General features: G+C 37.1%; 1 protein-coding gene across 1 annotated transcript; it reads left to right on the top strand.

Annotated features, from left to right (window-relative positions):
* Positions 1–3687: 3687 nt before the first annotated feature.
* Positions 3688–5072, top strand: LOC133785802 (ras-related protein RABA5b-like). Its single transcript, XM_062225020.1, has 2 exons — positions 3688–4220; positions 4553–5072. Exons 1-2 carry the CDS (start codon positions 3893–3895, stop codon positions 4867–4869), a joined length of 645 nt encoding a protein of 214 aa, XP_062081004.1. The 5' UTR covers positions 3688–3892; the 3' UTR covers positions 4870–5072.
* The last annotated feature ends 9223 nt before the right edge of the window (positions 5073–14295 follow it).

Below are 14295 nucleotides of genomic sequence, written 5' to 3'. Positions count from 1 at the left end.
TCAATGTCACCAAACACATTTAACCCAGACAATAACCCAAATTCACCCAAAGAAAACCTAATCAGCTTTCCACAAACTTTAAACCACATTTCATTTAAGTTTGGTTGGTTAACTTCTCTCAACAAAACATGGTGAACCAATTTAGCTTGATTAGCATAAGATTTAAGGTTTAGAAAATGACCAAAGCAAGTCTTACTAAACAAAACCTTTTGAGAGTCAGTCAATTTTTCTGAGATCACATTGATCTTCTCAAAACCACAGTGAAAATTGACTCTTGCTCTATAATGATCCTCATGTTTGATAAAACATTCCATATGCTGCATAGAATAATAGACAACCAACAAAATTTTAAAACAAGACAAATCAATTATTAGATGACAAGAAAAACACAAATTGATGAAATGAAATTAAAACAGATAGAATCAAAACTTGAAAAAATGAAAACATATTTCAATAATATAAAACCTATTATCTTTAAATACAAAAACTAACAAATTGGAACTTGTAACATATGTTTACAGAAAAGAAAAACATATTTACAACATCAGAAAGAACATTAACAACCTTGTAACACTTGGTTACAAAACTAACAATATAGGACCTGTAACATATGTTTACAAAAAAACAAAAACATGGTTACAAGATCAGTAATACCATTAACAAACATGTAACATATAGGTACAAAAACCTAACAAAAATTAACAAAATTAAAAACATAAATCAGATCAGAGCATGAACAACATATAAAACATATTTCAAGAATATAAAACCTAATATATAAAATACACAAACTACCAAATTAGAACCTGTAACATAAGTTTACAGAAAAGAAAAACAAATTTACAACATCAGTAAGAACATTAACAAACTTGTAACACTTCGTTACAAAACTACCAAATTATGACTTGTAACATATGTTTACAAAAATGGAAAACAAGGTTACAAACATCGGAAATACCATTAACAAACCTGTAACACTTTGATACAAAAAAATAACAATTGTTAACAGCAACAAGACAAAAAGACCCATAAAAAACAGATTCAAAACAAATTCAAAAACAGATAAAAAAGAACAAAACGAATTTAAACGACACAAACATAAATACCTTCGGTTTATCCTGTAAACCAACATTCTTCTTCGCAATTTTTCTGTTAGCCTTGCACTTTACTTGACTAGAACCTCCAATAGATAGTTTCTTAGATTTCTTCGCACTGACTTTGCTCTTTGACAATGCAACATGTTTTCGCTTCAACTTTTTCCCAATTAAGTCAGCACTCGCATGCATGTGGCCCTCCTTCAACTCATTTGAACCACCAACATCATCCTCGATCACATTAGGAAGGGGAGAATCCGATGAATACTTCAAAACAGCTTTCCCTTTAGACAAAGGAGAAAGATTACTCTTCAGAAGTTTCCCCTTCGTTTCGGAAGACTCTTGATCGTCGGAATGCTTCGAGGATGCTGGGCCAGAGAACGCAGCACCCGACCGAGCAGGAGATGCAGACCCCGCACGAGTGACAACCATTGTTTAACCAGTCAATGCCAAACGATTTTGAAAAAAAATGAAGAAACTCAGTTAGGTTTTCGGATGAAGAAAAAGAAAAAATGAGAAAGGGAGAATGAAACATATGAAAGAAAAAGAGAATACAAAAAAACTTCGGGGTTTGAAATTTGAAAAAAAGACTTTATAAAAAAACCGTATATTTGAAATAAAAAACCGTATAAAAGTAGGAAACCGTATATTTCAATTTTTTTTGCTTTATACGGTGTATTATGTAATTTTCTCATTTTATTTTTATTCTGAATTGTTAATTTAGTGAATTATTTGTGATTTTAGTTGAAAAAACTTTAACTAAAATCGGGTTTAGGATTCTATATTTGAACAATTTTACAAAACATAGGGTCTAAAAAGTAATTTGTCAAAATACAGAGTTTAAACAAATAATGTGACAAAACACAAGTCCAAAAATGTATAAACCATTTTAATATTATAGATCATACATTTATTTATATCAATATGGTGTGTCATACACGTTTTAGTATTTTCTTTTCTAAATTAAGACCACAATAAATTCTCATCTTGCTTATTATGTCAATAACTAAATTAAAGCATGATCAGTTATTGGGTAGGTGGATTGTATGAATGAAATTAGCTCTGTAATATCCACAATTCACTTGCTTTGTATCTTAGATTAAATGCAGATGTTATGTACAATTTTAAACTCATTTATTTTATTAATAGTGATACGTTTCAAGCTTCCCATTAGCTATTTGCATCTACAGCCTTTCCAAAAAATAGTCCTTAGATAAAAGTTTCAAAAAAAACTAATAAAGAATATGATAATTTTTTTCTTTGTAGTGAAAGGTGTAATAAATGCATATATACCTAAATTAATATAACTTTGACTTCAGTTCCATTATTAAATAATTTATGACTTAACCAACCCAACCGCATTTATAAATACTCGCATTAACCATTAAATTGAAAAGTGTAAAAGAAATCAATAATGACAAGTAGTATATAAATAAATATATATTTAATTTACGTCGAAATAATATATTGAGACCTTTAAACTCACCGTATTTTAAATTTTACATAAAACTGTTTGTGGTTTTGGAAATTAAATCACATTTGTTTTAGTTTCAATTTTTTTTGTTAAAACTTACTATTAAAAGACTAAAACCATACATTAAATATTTCTAACTCACTTAAGCAACAAAACAAATTTTAAGAGTAACATATCTACATACAAAATATTATACATATTTATGTGGCAAAACATATTTATTTAAGTTAAGAATGATATATTTAAAAAAAAAACTTGCTCTATATAAGTATGTAATATTTTATTGTACATATTTACTTATTCTTTAAACTAAATTCTAGTTTAGACCCTCTATTTTATAAAAGTTTATTTTTGAAGCTGTATTTTGCCAAACATTTAAATATGTTCCCTAAATCTAATTTTTGGTCAAACTATTTAAGTATTTTCAAATATGACTAAAATATCTTATGTTTTATTAATTAAATAATTTTAATTTATGTTTAATTAATTAAAAGTCTCATTTCTTCTCTCTTCGAGCCAACATATCTTTCTCTTAATTAAACTTTTATCCTTCTTTCGCCATCCTTCCATTGATTCAGTTTCAAAACACACAAATGTTAACAACGTCGACGCTCAAATTGTCAAAGAGTTATGTCGTGCGTGTCAAAAAGGATATTCAACTCATTATTCAGTCTAGATCGAAGCTCGTCACCACCTCTTCCAGCTTACCTAGCCTCACGAATCCAACTATCATGATTCGTGATTTTATTTTTTAAGGTACAATGTTGAAAATCCAATATTGAAAAAGAAATGAAGAGTCCATGTGGAGAGGGTGAGGAAAAAAAATATTTTTGTTTTTATTCAGTTTTTGTGAATTTTTTATTTTGAAATTTAAATATGATAATATTTTTTTTTTAAATTAATAATGTAATTTAATTTAATTGAAGGGTAATATGGCCCTGTCAAAAAATATTTTGATTAAATTTTAGTTTAGGATGATATTTTTAATTATTTGATCAAATATGGTCTATAAATGATTTTTTTGTAATAGAGATTCTAAATTATAATTTTACAAAAATACTGGAAACTAAGATAATATACTTAAATTGTATTATCTGGTTCGAATAGAAACTAATGGTCTACTTAGTAGCTTTACGCGTAAAAGGAAGAAGAAAAAAATCCCCCGCCAATTACGCAGTCTGTCTACAAAGCTAAAACCCCAAAGAGTTCTTCATTATAAACAAACTCACACAAAACCTTTCTTCTTTCGTCTACTTCTTCTGTGTTCTGGTTTTAGATAAGTTACAGAGTAAGATAGAGTGGTAGGAAGGAAGCTTAGTTGACAATGGCGGAGGAACAAGGAGAGGAGTACTTGTTCAAGATAGTGTTGATTGGAGACTCAGCGGTGGGCAAGTCCAACCTTCTATCGCGGTTCGCTCGCAACGAGTTCGACCCCACCTCAAAGGCCACAATTGGGGTGGAGTTTCAGACCCAGGTTGTCGATATCGACGGAAAAGAGATCAAGGCCCAGATCTGGGACACCGCCGGCCAAGAGCGTTTCAGGGCAGTCACTTCCGCTTACTATCGTGGCGCCGTTGGTGCTCTCGTCGTTTATGATATCACTCGCAAGACTACCTTCGACAGTGTCAAGCGCTGGCTCGATGAGCTTAGCAGTGAGTACAGTACTCTTCTTTCTTATCCATTTCATTTTCACTTATTTCCTTATTTAGATTATCATGGGAAGTTTTTGGGTACTCACAAATTTCATTTTCAAATACTTATCTCATTGATTTAAACAATGACCATCTGGGTTCCAATAATATTTTGGTAATTATTGCTTATAAATCTAAAATAAGAAGAAAATTAAATGATGTGTTTTAAGCTTGAATATTCTTTCAAGTCACATAAGTGGTAAAAAAGTCATCTTTTTTTTTTACTTGGATCCCATATCAACTATATTTGGTATCAAAACGTTTAGCTAATCGACCAATGAATGATTTTGTAGCTCATTGTGATACGACAGTGGCAAGAATGTTAGTAGGGAATAAATGTGATTTGGAGAACATAAGAGATGTGAGTGTTGATGAAGCCAAAAGCTTTGCTGAAGAAGAAGGTCTGTTCTTCATAGAGACATCTGCACTTGAATCTACTAATGTTCAATCGGCTTTTGAGACTGTCATTAAGGATATATACAACAATATCAGCAGGAAAATCCTAAATTCTGATTCTTACAAGGCCGAGTTATCAGTTAATCGAGTCAGCCTGGTTAAGGACGGGACAGAAAAGCAAAATAAGTTTAATCTATCTTGTTGTGCTAGATGAGCAGAATTTTTCAATTTTTTCGGGGGAGAAAAATTAAAAATTCTTAATAGAGTTGTTTTGGTGGGGCTGAAAGCATAAGATTGTTCTTATAATTATAATTTGTATTTGTATTTGAAGATCAATTATCAAATAATAGTCTTGTATTTTGAGACCTTAAAGTTATTTATTTTGCTTGTTCACACATAGTGCATTTTCTTTTGTAATATAGTTTATGCTTGTTGTTTAAAACATTTATTTAAAAAGGTTTCCTTGCAAGAAAAAAAAAACAACTCATGTTACAAATGTCCAAATGTGTGGATGAAAAAGTATAAAAGGCTTATTCATGAAGACATTTGATTTTGAGTCTACCAATTTTCAAAGGGAAATTTGAGTTTTTATGCTTCATGGGGAGGTGTAATTCAAAATAATGCTAGGCTTTTTTATCATTACAAAATAATGCCAATTCATTTTAGCATACCCAAAATACACCTATCACAACTATCTCCCCTCTTCCCTCTTATCTTCCTTCTTCTTGTTTCTTCCTCACTCTCTTTCACTCACCTCACCTCACACCGCCACTAAGAGCACCACGGTAGAAGGAAGTCGAGCAACCCCCTACGAAGGAACCCCCTACGAAAGCCATTTGTAGAGATCAAGACCAAAGTAAGGGTTGAGAAATCTTGGAGAAAAATCTTATGGGTAAGCAATTTTTTAATAAATACTTGGATTAGTGATATTTTCTTTAAACTTTTTGGGCATTTCGAATAGATCTGAGCAATATTTGCACATATTTTTTGTTTTTTTCTAGTTTTTTGTCGATCTGCGTTTTCTGGAAATTTTCTGGGTTTGAGTTGTGCTCGATGGTTGCTCGATGCCTGCTCGATGCAGGCTCGAAGGCACATCAATTTTTACGGTTGCATGTTGTGCTCGATGGTTACTCGATACCTACTTGATGGGTGCTCGATGGTAATGTGCATTCTCACTATTTCATGCATGCTCGATGGTTGCTCGATGCCTACTCGATGCAGGCTCGATGGCACATCAATTTTTACGGTTGCATGTTGTGCTCGATGGTTACTCAATACCTACTCGATGGGTGCTCGATGGTAATGTGCATTCTCACTATTTCATGCATGCTCGATGCAGGCTCGATGGCACATCATTTTTATGTTGCATGTTGTGCTCGATGGTTACTCGATGCAAGCTTGATGGTAATGTGCATTCTCACTATTTCGTGCATGCTCGATGCCTGCTCGATGCAGGCTCGATGGTCATGTTTTTCAGCATCCTTAAAATACCATTTCCTACCATTTGTTTTTCAGCTAATTGTATTTGTGTTTTTTTATTTCAGGTTCTACTGTTTACGTATTTGTTTCTTACAACGGTGTTTGGGAAACAGATGGTAGGAAATGGTATTTTAAGGATGCTGAAGGTGAAGTGATACCAGTAGAGAATGATGTCACTTACTTGTAACTACTTAACATACTGCACGAGACATTTCAGGTGGATAGAGAGGTGTATGTGTAATGCCCCAAATTTCCTAATAAGGTTTAGGACCTTGATTAGAAGGTCGGAAGGGCCATAATTGATTTATTATGTTATTAAATTATTATATGCATGTTTAGGTGTATTAAATATGCATGTGAACCCATTTTTGAGTAATTGGGTGATTTTCATATTTTTGCCATTTCGGACATATTTGGCATATATGTGATATGTGTGTGGTACTTTATTATTATTTGGTTATGCTAGAGTTACTTAGCACAAGACGATCCTAGGAGGTAAGCTAGTGGGAAAGTCACAACGAGATTTATTCTTGACTCGGAGTGAGTCAAGGGGTATTTAGAGCATTACCGGGTTATTGGGTAATGGGAATAAATATTTGGTGATAAATTGGAGTTAGTAAGATCATGGGGAAATTATGGAGGTTTTGACTATTTTGTCTCTGGGGTGTTTTCAGGATCCCGAGCGTTAGGATTTGTTTGAGGCTACTTAAGTTTGAAGTAACCTTTTTAAGAAATAAAAATAACGTTATGTACATTCTCTCTCCCTCAAAGTTCCATTTTTCGTCTCCCGATCGCATTTTTGAAGGTCACTTGAGTTCTAGGACTCGGATTCAAGTGAGGATCGAGGCATAACGATCCTAGGAAAGATTAGAAGCTTATTAGCCGGAGGATTTAGTTGGAAACAACTTAATCGGAGGTAATTCAAGTTTTAAGTTTTTAAGCTTGAATTGGACTTTGTGTTTTGATCAGTTTTTGTTAGATTTGAAACTTGGGTTTTGTTGGTTTTGGATCATGGGGATGTTTGGGAACTTTGATTTTTGGATTTGGAGATGTTTGGACATGTTTTTGGGAGGTTTTAAAAGGTTGAAAATGGGGAAAAATGGCTGGTCCGCGGTTGGGCCGCGGCTTTGTTCTTAGGCGCCGCGGCCCAGGCTCGAAGAAGCAGGTCGAAGGTTGTGTGTGCGCTGGGCGCCGCGGCGCTTGCCCCTGATGCCTCTGTTTTGGCTGGGGGCCACGACTCAGTGAGTTGGGGCCGCGACGCTTGAGGGTATTTATGGCCGAAATGATGTTTTAAGCTTGGGAACTCAAACCATAGGCCTCGGGATCATTCCCACTACCCGGATTAGTGGGGTTTGATGTCTTGGAGGCTAGGTTTTGGTTCCGGGATTGGTTTTAGAACTTGAACTCATTGGATCACCATTTGTGGTTGTGACTAGGTTATCACTAGAGGCTTGAAATAAGGATTGTGCTTGTGGCTCGTTTATTGGTAACCTGTGCTTCGACCAAAGATAAGAAAACTGCATCCCATATGTGACATTCATGGTTATTCATGAGGCATGTTGAATGTTTAAATGTGGACATGGATTGATTATTGAATGCTTAGCAAATCTTGCTCACTTGTGCATGGTACTGACTAAATAGTCAGAATTGGCAAAGGTGTCAGTATCAATTGTGAAGTTGTGACTCATTAGTCAAGTTCGGCAGTGGTACTGGGCACTGGTCACACAGTGCTGACTCATAAGTCAGGAACGGCCTTAGCGTGTTCAACGCAAGCCAACAAAGATTAGATCTAATCGACATCTGCATTAAACGACTCAGAAGAGTGTGAATGCCGGACCGACCTCAAGTTCGATGAATACTAAAAGCGCTTGTCTAGCCAAAGGCTAGTCATTTAGAGCCACAGCCAGCAAGCCCAATGACTGTTTAGTCACATGGCTATGGGTGCCGGGCTCCGTGTGACTTACCCATCAGTCACTCATCTATTTAAGCTAGTGACTACCCATTAGGGACTCATCTGATTAGAGCCATTGCAGAAAAGCTCGGGTAACGGTTTCGTTACACAGGTATGGGCACCGAGCCCCATAGTGACTTGTTTGTCAGTCACTCATTATGGTTTAACAGAACCTCAAAGTGATATTCACTCATCTGTTCAGGGCTATAAGCTCTGTATGATCATTCTGATCATCATTTGCATGGCTTTGGGCACTGAGCCCCGTAGTGACTTGCTTGTCGGTCACTCAGTATGGTTTACGAGAACCTTAAGTGTAAATCACTCATCTGATTAGGATTGGCTTGATGGTCATCCAATCAAGAGGGCAGGATTTCTTATCCTAGATTCCCCAGCATTATTTGAATTTACTTGCATGCTTGCATAGAGCTATGTTTGCTAGGCATGCCAAATATAATATGATATCATGATATGACTGTTCATGAGCATATTGAGTTTTCTTGCTGGGCTTCAGTGCACGGGTGCTATGTGGTGCAGGTAAAGGCAAAAGAAAGCTGGACCACCCCTGAGTTGGAGAGCTTAGGTGACGATGTGTACATGTGCGGCTGCTCGACCGCCACGACCGAGGTTTGAAAGAGGAAATAGGGTTAAACCCTGTTTTGCCGCTTAGATCGGCTGGTTGTAAATATTTTCTTGTAATAGACCTTTAAATTATATTTTTGGGATCCCAATGTATACAGTAAACGTTCTAGTGAAACGTTACATCCTAACCGAAATTTTTAATCCATAAACCGCTAATCATACTTAGTTACACGTTTATGGCCAAATGACTCAATTAGCGGGTTTAACACTGTTTAAAATGCGCACCGTAACGGTCCCTGGAGTTTAGGGCATTACAGTATGAATTGAAACTCGAGGTGCCATATGTATGCGGTGACCAACCATTTGCACCGGTTCAATTGAGGAATGATCGTCAAGTTCGTGTATTCTTAGGAATAAGCTTGAAAGAACGGATAGTCTTATGTGTGACTCCAGTTAAGAAGAATGTCATATCAGATCCTTCTCCTAGTGTGAACAAAAAAGACACGACCAGTGTTGATCCATCTCCTGCAGGTAGCAGTTACAAGAATCTTAGCGAGGTGGGCACTTTTGTTCCAGTTACTGATCCGATGGCTACTATTCAGCTTGATATACCACAAGGAGGTCCCACAAGTGTGCTTGAGGCATATGAGTACGATCCCTATGTGAATGATGATCCAGTTGGTAATTGCTTTGAAGATAATGATGATGGTTCCGAGGATGACTCGTATTATAGTGCAGATGTTTCAAATGAGGAGTTAGACATTTCCCAAGCCCAACAAGTAGAAGAAGAGTCGGGACTGCCTCTTGCACAGGCACACCTCCCAACTCAAGGATGTCGAGCACCTTTTAGAAGCAGTAATCAACCTGCTAGGGCAGAAGATAACACTGGATAGAGGGAGACAATTGTATCAAGAGAAGATCACACCAGATGGAGTGCCCCAATGTTTATAAAAGAAGATATTGAGGCATCTGCTAAAACACATTCCTCATCATCTGGTGCACCAATGGGAGAAATATATGTTGGGAAGACTTTTGAGGACAAGATTGATTTAAAAACCAAAGCTGCTCTATTTGCAATGAAGAATAACTTTGAGTATATGGTGAAAAAGTCTGGTATTGACGTGTGGTATCACATGCAAAGATCCTGACTGTTGTTGGAGACTGAGAGAGAGAAAATTACCAATGTCCCCCATGTTTGAGATCACGGTATACAAGAGCGTACACACATGCTCACTAGAAGTGCGACAAAAAGGTCATCGTCAAGCTGCACCGTGGGTGGGTCGTTGGACACCTCATAAAGAACAAATACGCAGTTGATGGGATCAGTTACATGGAAAACAACATAAAGGAGGATATGAAGAAAATTTTTGGTATTGATATAAGTTATGAAAAAGCATGGAGATGTAGAGAGAAGGCACTTACGTATGTTAGGGAGACATATGAAGATTTGTATTGCAAGTTTCCATCCTACTTGCACATGTTGCAGCAAAAGAATCCAGGTACAATTACTGATTTTGTCACTGAAGATGGTCATTTCCTATATTGCTTTTTTTCCCTTGGAGTTTGTAGGAGGGGATTCAGATTTTGTCGTCCTGTGATATGTGTGGATGGCACGTTCCTGAAGAAAAAGTGCAGTGGCCATATGCTATGTGTCGTTGCTTTGAATGCGAATAGTCATTTATATCCAATTGTGTTCGGGTTGGTGGATAGTGAGAACCACAACTCGTGGAAATATTTCATGACAAAGTTGAAGGAAGCCATTGGGGACGTTGATGACTTGGCTTTCGTGTCAGATAGGCATGCTAGTATTATTCATGCTCTAGAGGCTGTCTTTCCTGATGCCTACCACGGTGCATGCTACCATCACATCAATATGAATGTAAAAGCTAAGTTCAAGACTGATCACTGTCACAGTGAGATGTGGGCAGTAGCCTATGCATGGAAGAAGACCGAATTTCTAAAGCATTTTGAAAATATTAAGCGAATGGATCCTCTCATAGCTGCTTATTTGGAGGGAATTGGTTTCGATAAGTGGTCTCGTCCTTTCTTTCCTGGAAAACAATACAATATAATGACAAGCAACTACGCTGAAAGCTTCAACAACAAGACCAAGGATGCAAGAACCTTTCCAGTTACAATTTTTTTGGAATTCATTTGGTTCACACTACAGTCTTGGTTTTCTGAACGACGTAGTATGACAGAGAAGACTACCACCAAATTATCCACCCTGATGGAGGCAGATGTATCGAACAATGCTGACAAAGGAAGGTTCATGAATGTCTATGCCCTTGGCCAATTCGAGTTTCATGTAACTAGTGCAAACAGCGATGCTGAGGTGAATTTGATGACCAAATCATGCTCATATGGGGTATTCCAACTCATAGGCACACCTTGTCCCCATGCAGCTGCAACAACTATAGAGTGTGGGGGTGAACCTTTACTCTTTGTGTTCACCATTTTACACCATTAAGTCATGGAGGAATTCATACAAAGAAACCATTTACCCAATTGGGAACGAGGATGACTGGATACTTCCAGATGACATTAAGAATATGGCAGTTGGTGTACCCATAGAGAAACAATAAGTTGGTCGTCCAAAAAAGCCAAAGCTAGGAAGACCAAGGACAAACCGTTGGCCATTCGGCGGGGAAAAAGATGTGAAAATGCGTAAGTTCAGTAGATGTGGTGGTCGTGGCCACAACAAGTCCTCATGCAAAGCTCAGCTTTGAGTTTATTTTTTGTTGTATTTTATTTAAACTTGAAGTTGAAGGTTTTTTTTTTATTGTCGTTAATGAATTTTGGTCGCTTGGATTTTTACTGTTAATTGTCGTTAATGATTTCCATGCTCGATACAAAAAAATTTCTTAATAACTTAAATTTTAAGCAAAGAAATATAACAAGAAGAGAATGTTCAATGTCTAACATTCTGATACCATAAGTCAACTGTCCATTTGTTTCTGAACAACTCCATGTTGTCATCGCAGATCGTGTGAAGTGGTAGCCTACCCAATAAGTGCTCGATGTGCTTGATGGTGTACACACCACAATCTCAACAGTGAACGAAACATAAACTGCATTAGTAACAACATCAACATAGAATTTAATTTAAAAAACTTGAATAAAAACTAAAATTTTGATTACCTGACTTTGGTTTGGGGTACTGAATCAACTGCCATGCGGTGCACGTTGAACTCTTTGCATCTTTTAGCTCCAAGTGGAATCGTTAACCGAGGGTCGTCCTTGAAAAGTTGTGACTGCAATAACAACGATGGGAACAAAGTAGACCATGACTTCATAAAGGATTGCAGTTGTTTATTACTTATCACTGTCACGTCTGAATCATAAACATTCAGAGTCCAAGTAGAAATGGAAGCTTCAACTGCAAACCAATGTGCTTGAAGGTAGTTCTGGCACCAATATACAGTGTCTACTCCCTCCCACAACGCCAGAAATTGATTGTCAATTCCCGTAATCATTGACATCACATCTGAATCCCACAAAAATCTTTTCTTATCCGCTTCCTTGGCAGTCTGATATGCATCATAACGGGTCGGTACCACTTGTGAGAACATAATATTCATCACAACCATCTTTCCGATACGCCTTGGGATAGAACTGTCGACGCCTACGTAGCATATGCTTGGCCGCATCAATATGCTGCAAAAATGATAGGAAAGCAATTGTTAAACCATCAGTCTCTATCCATCGAACCAACATTGAACCCCTATCAAACCCCATTTAAAGCTACTAGAACCCAAACCATCTGCCTCTACCCATCGAAACCCTATCGAACCCCTATCGAACCAAATTTAATACTACTAGAACCAAACCATCTACCTCTACCCATCGAAACCCCATTGAACCCCTACCGAACCCCATCGAATCCAATTTAAAAGCTACTAGAACCAAACCATCTGCCTCTATCCATCGAACCCCTATCAAACCCCATTTAAAGCTACTAGAACCAAACCATCTGCCTCTACCCATCGAAACTCCATCAAATCCAATTTAAAGCTACTAGAACCAAACCATCTGCCTCTATCCATCGAACCCCTATCGAACCCCATTTAAAGCTACTAGAACCAAACCATCTGCCTCTACCCATCGAAACCCCATCGAATCCAATTTAAAGTTACTAGAACCAAACCATCTGCCTCTATCCATCGAACCAACATCGAACCCCATTTAAAGCTACTAGAACCCAAACCATCTGCCTCTACCCATTGAAACCCCATCGAACCCCTATCGAACCCCATCGAATCAAATTTAAAGCTACTAGAACCAAATCATCTGTCTCTACCCATCAAACCCCTATCGAACCAACATCAAACCCACATCGAACCCCTATCGAACCAACATCGAACCCTATCGAACCCACTGTTTATATCAGATAACAGATATTAATAAAATTACTTACCCCATCATCGATCCAAAACTGTGGTGTCTTCATCGTTAGAAACCAACTCGGACCATACACACCAGTTTGGACATCCTTCTACGTCTTGTTCGGAATATCTCCAAGCAACCACTTGTCGACCGTCCTGTACTGTGTAGCAAGTGGCTTCTTCAGAGGGTCGATGACTAATGGCATGTCATCAATCGCATCCACACGAGCTTTCTTCCTGGTTGGGTCGGTGTAGTCTTCAAATTTCTTAGGTTTGTGTCTTTTCCTCTTGGCCAATTCAAACTCTACACCAGCAACATCCCCAGGTTCTATAATAGCAACACATGGGGTCTCAGAATTTGCTGTGAGTACTATCGGGGGAGGAATGCCTATATCATGTACGACAAAATCATATGGGAGGTCAAGTGAGTCGGAATCAGATCTTGTACAAATGTCAAGATCTTATTGACAGCATCCATGATGACCGCCTGGTTCTTTAGGATGGTATCCTGATGACTCTCGACTCGCTCCAACCTCTCCAACACCTCCCGTAAATCAGGTTGATCAGGACTGGGGTGTACCGATGGGGTCGGGGCCGAGGGTGTGGGGCCGTGGGGGACTGGGGTATCCTCATCATCAGGGCCATCAACAAAAATATTGGCTGCCTTCGCAACCTCAGCAGCTATCTCCGCCACCTTCTCAAAATCAGTGGGAGTTTCTACCTCTTCTTCTTGGCCCAACCCGAGATACAAGGGAGGATCACCCTCAGTCAGAGTGCTATAATAATCTATCTCCGAAGGTCGGGGCTTCAACATGGACAACACAATCAACTACATCAAATACAAAACATTAAGTTAGTTTGAAACTGTAACGACCTCCTTTCTTAACATACATATATATAGTGTAAAAACAAAGTTTAACTTGAATATAACAATACTGAATTTCTGAATTTACAAAAACTTTATTAAACAATACATAACTAATGTTCATAACCTCAAACCATACAATACTCACAACTAAATAAAAACTTTATCTTACATACAAATCTTAATACTTTTATAAATAATTTTTGTGGCGTTACTACACCTTAACGTAGAAATGAAGATGTATCCAACCGATAAATTGAAAAGCTTTATGTAAATTACAAAGTTCATGAAATACTTTTAAAGCTTTAAGTAAATTATAAAGTTCACAAAATACTTTTAATGAAATATAATTATAAAATCAAGTTTCTCGTTTATTGATAA

Source organism: Humulus lupulus, chromosome 1 (assembly GCF_963169125.1).
Source record: "Humulus lupulus chromosome 1, drHumLupu1.1, whole genome shotgun sequence".
NCBI lineage: Eukaryota > Viridiplantae > Streptophyta > Magnoliopsida > Rosales > Cannabaceae > Humulus > Humulus lupulus.
The sequence above is the reverse complement of the archived record's forward strand: the minus strand, read 5'-3'. Positions and strand labels throughout refer to the sequence as shown.

Bases quoted from the DNA above. Each gene is read 5' to 3' on its own strand.
- LOC133785802 (XM_062225020.1), top strand. From the start codon at position 3,893: ATGGCGGAGGAACAAGGAGAGGAGTACTTGTTCAAGATAGTGTTGATT. The intron at 4,221-4,552 runs GTGAGTACAGTA...ATGATTTTGTAG, and splicing joins CTGGCTCGATGAGCTTAGCA to CTCATTGTGATACGACAGTG.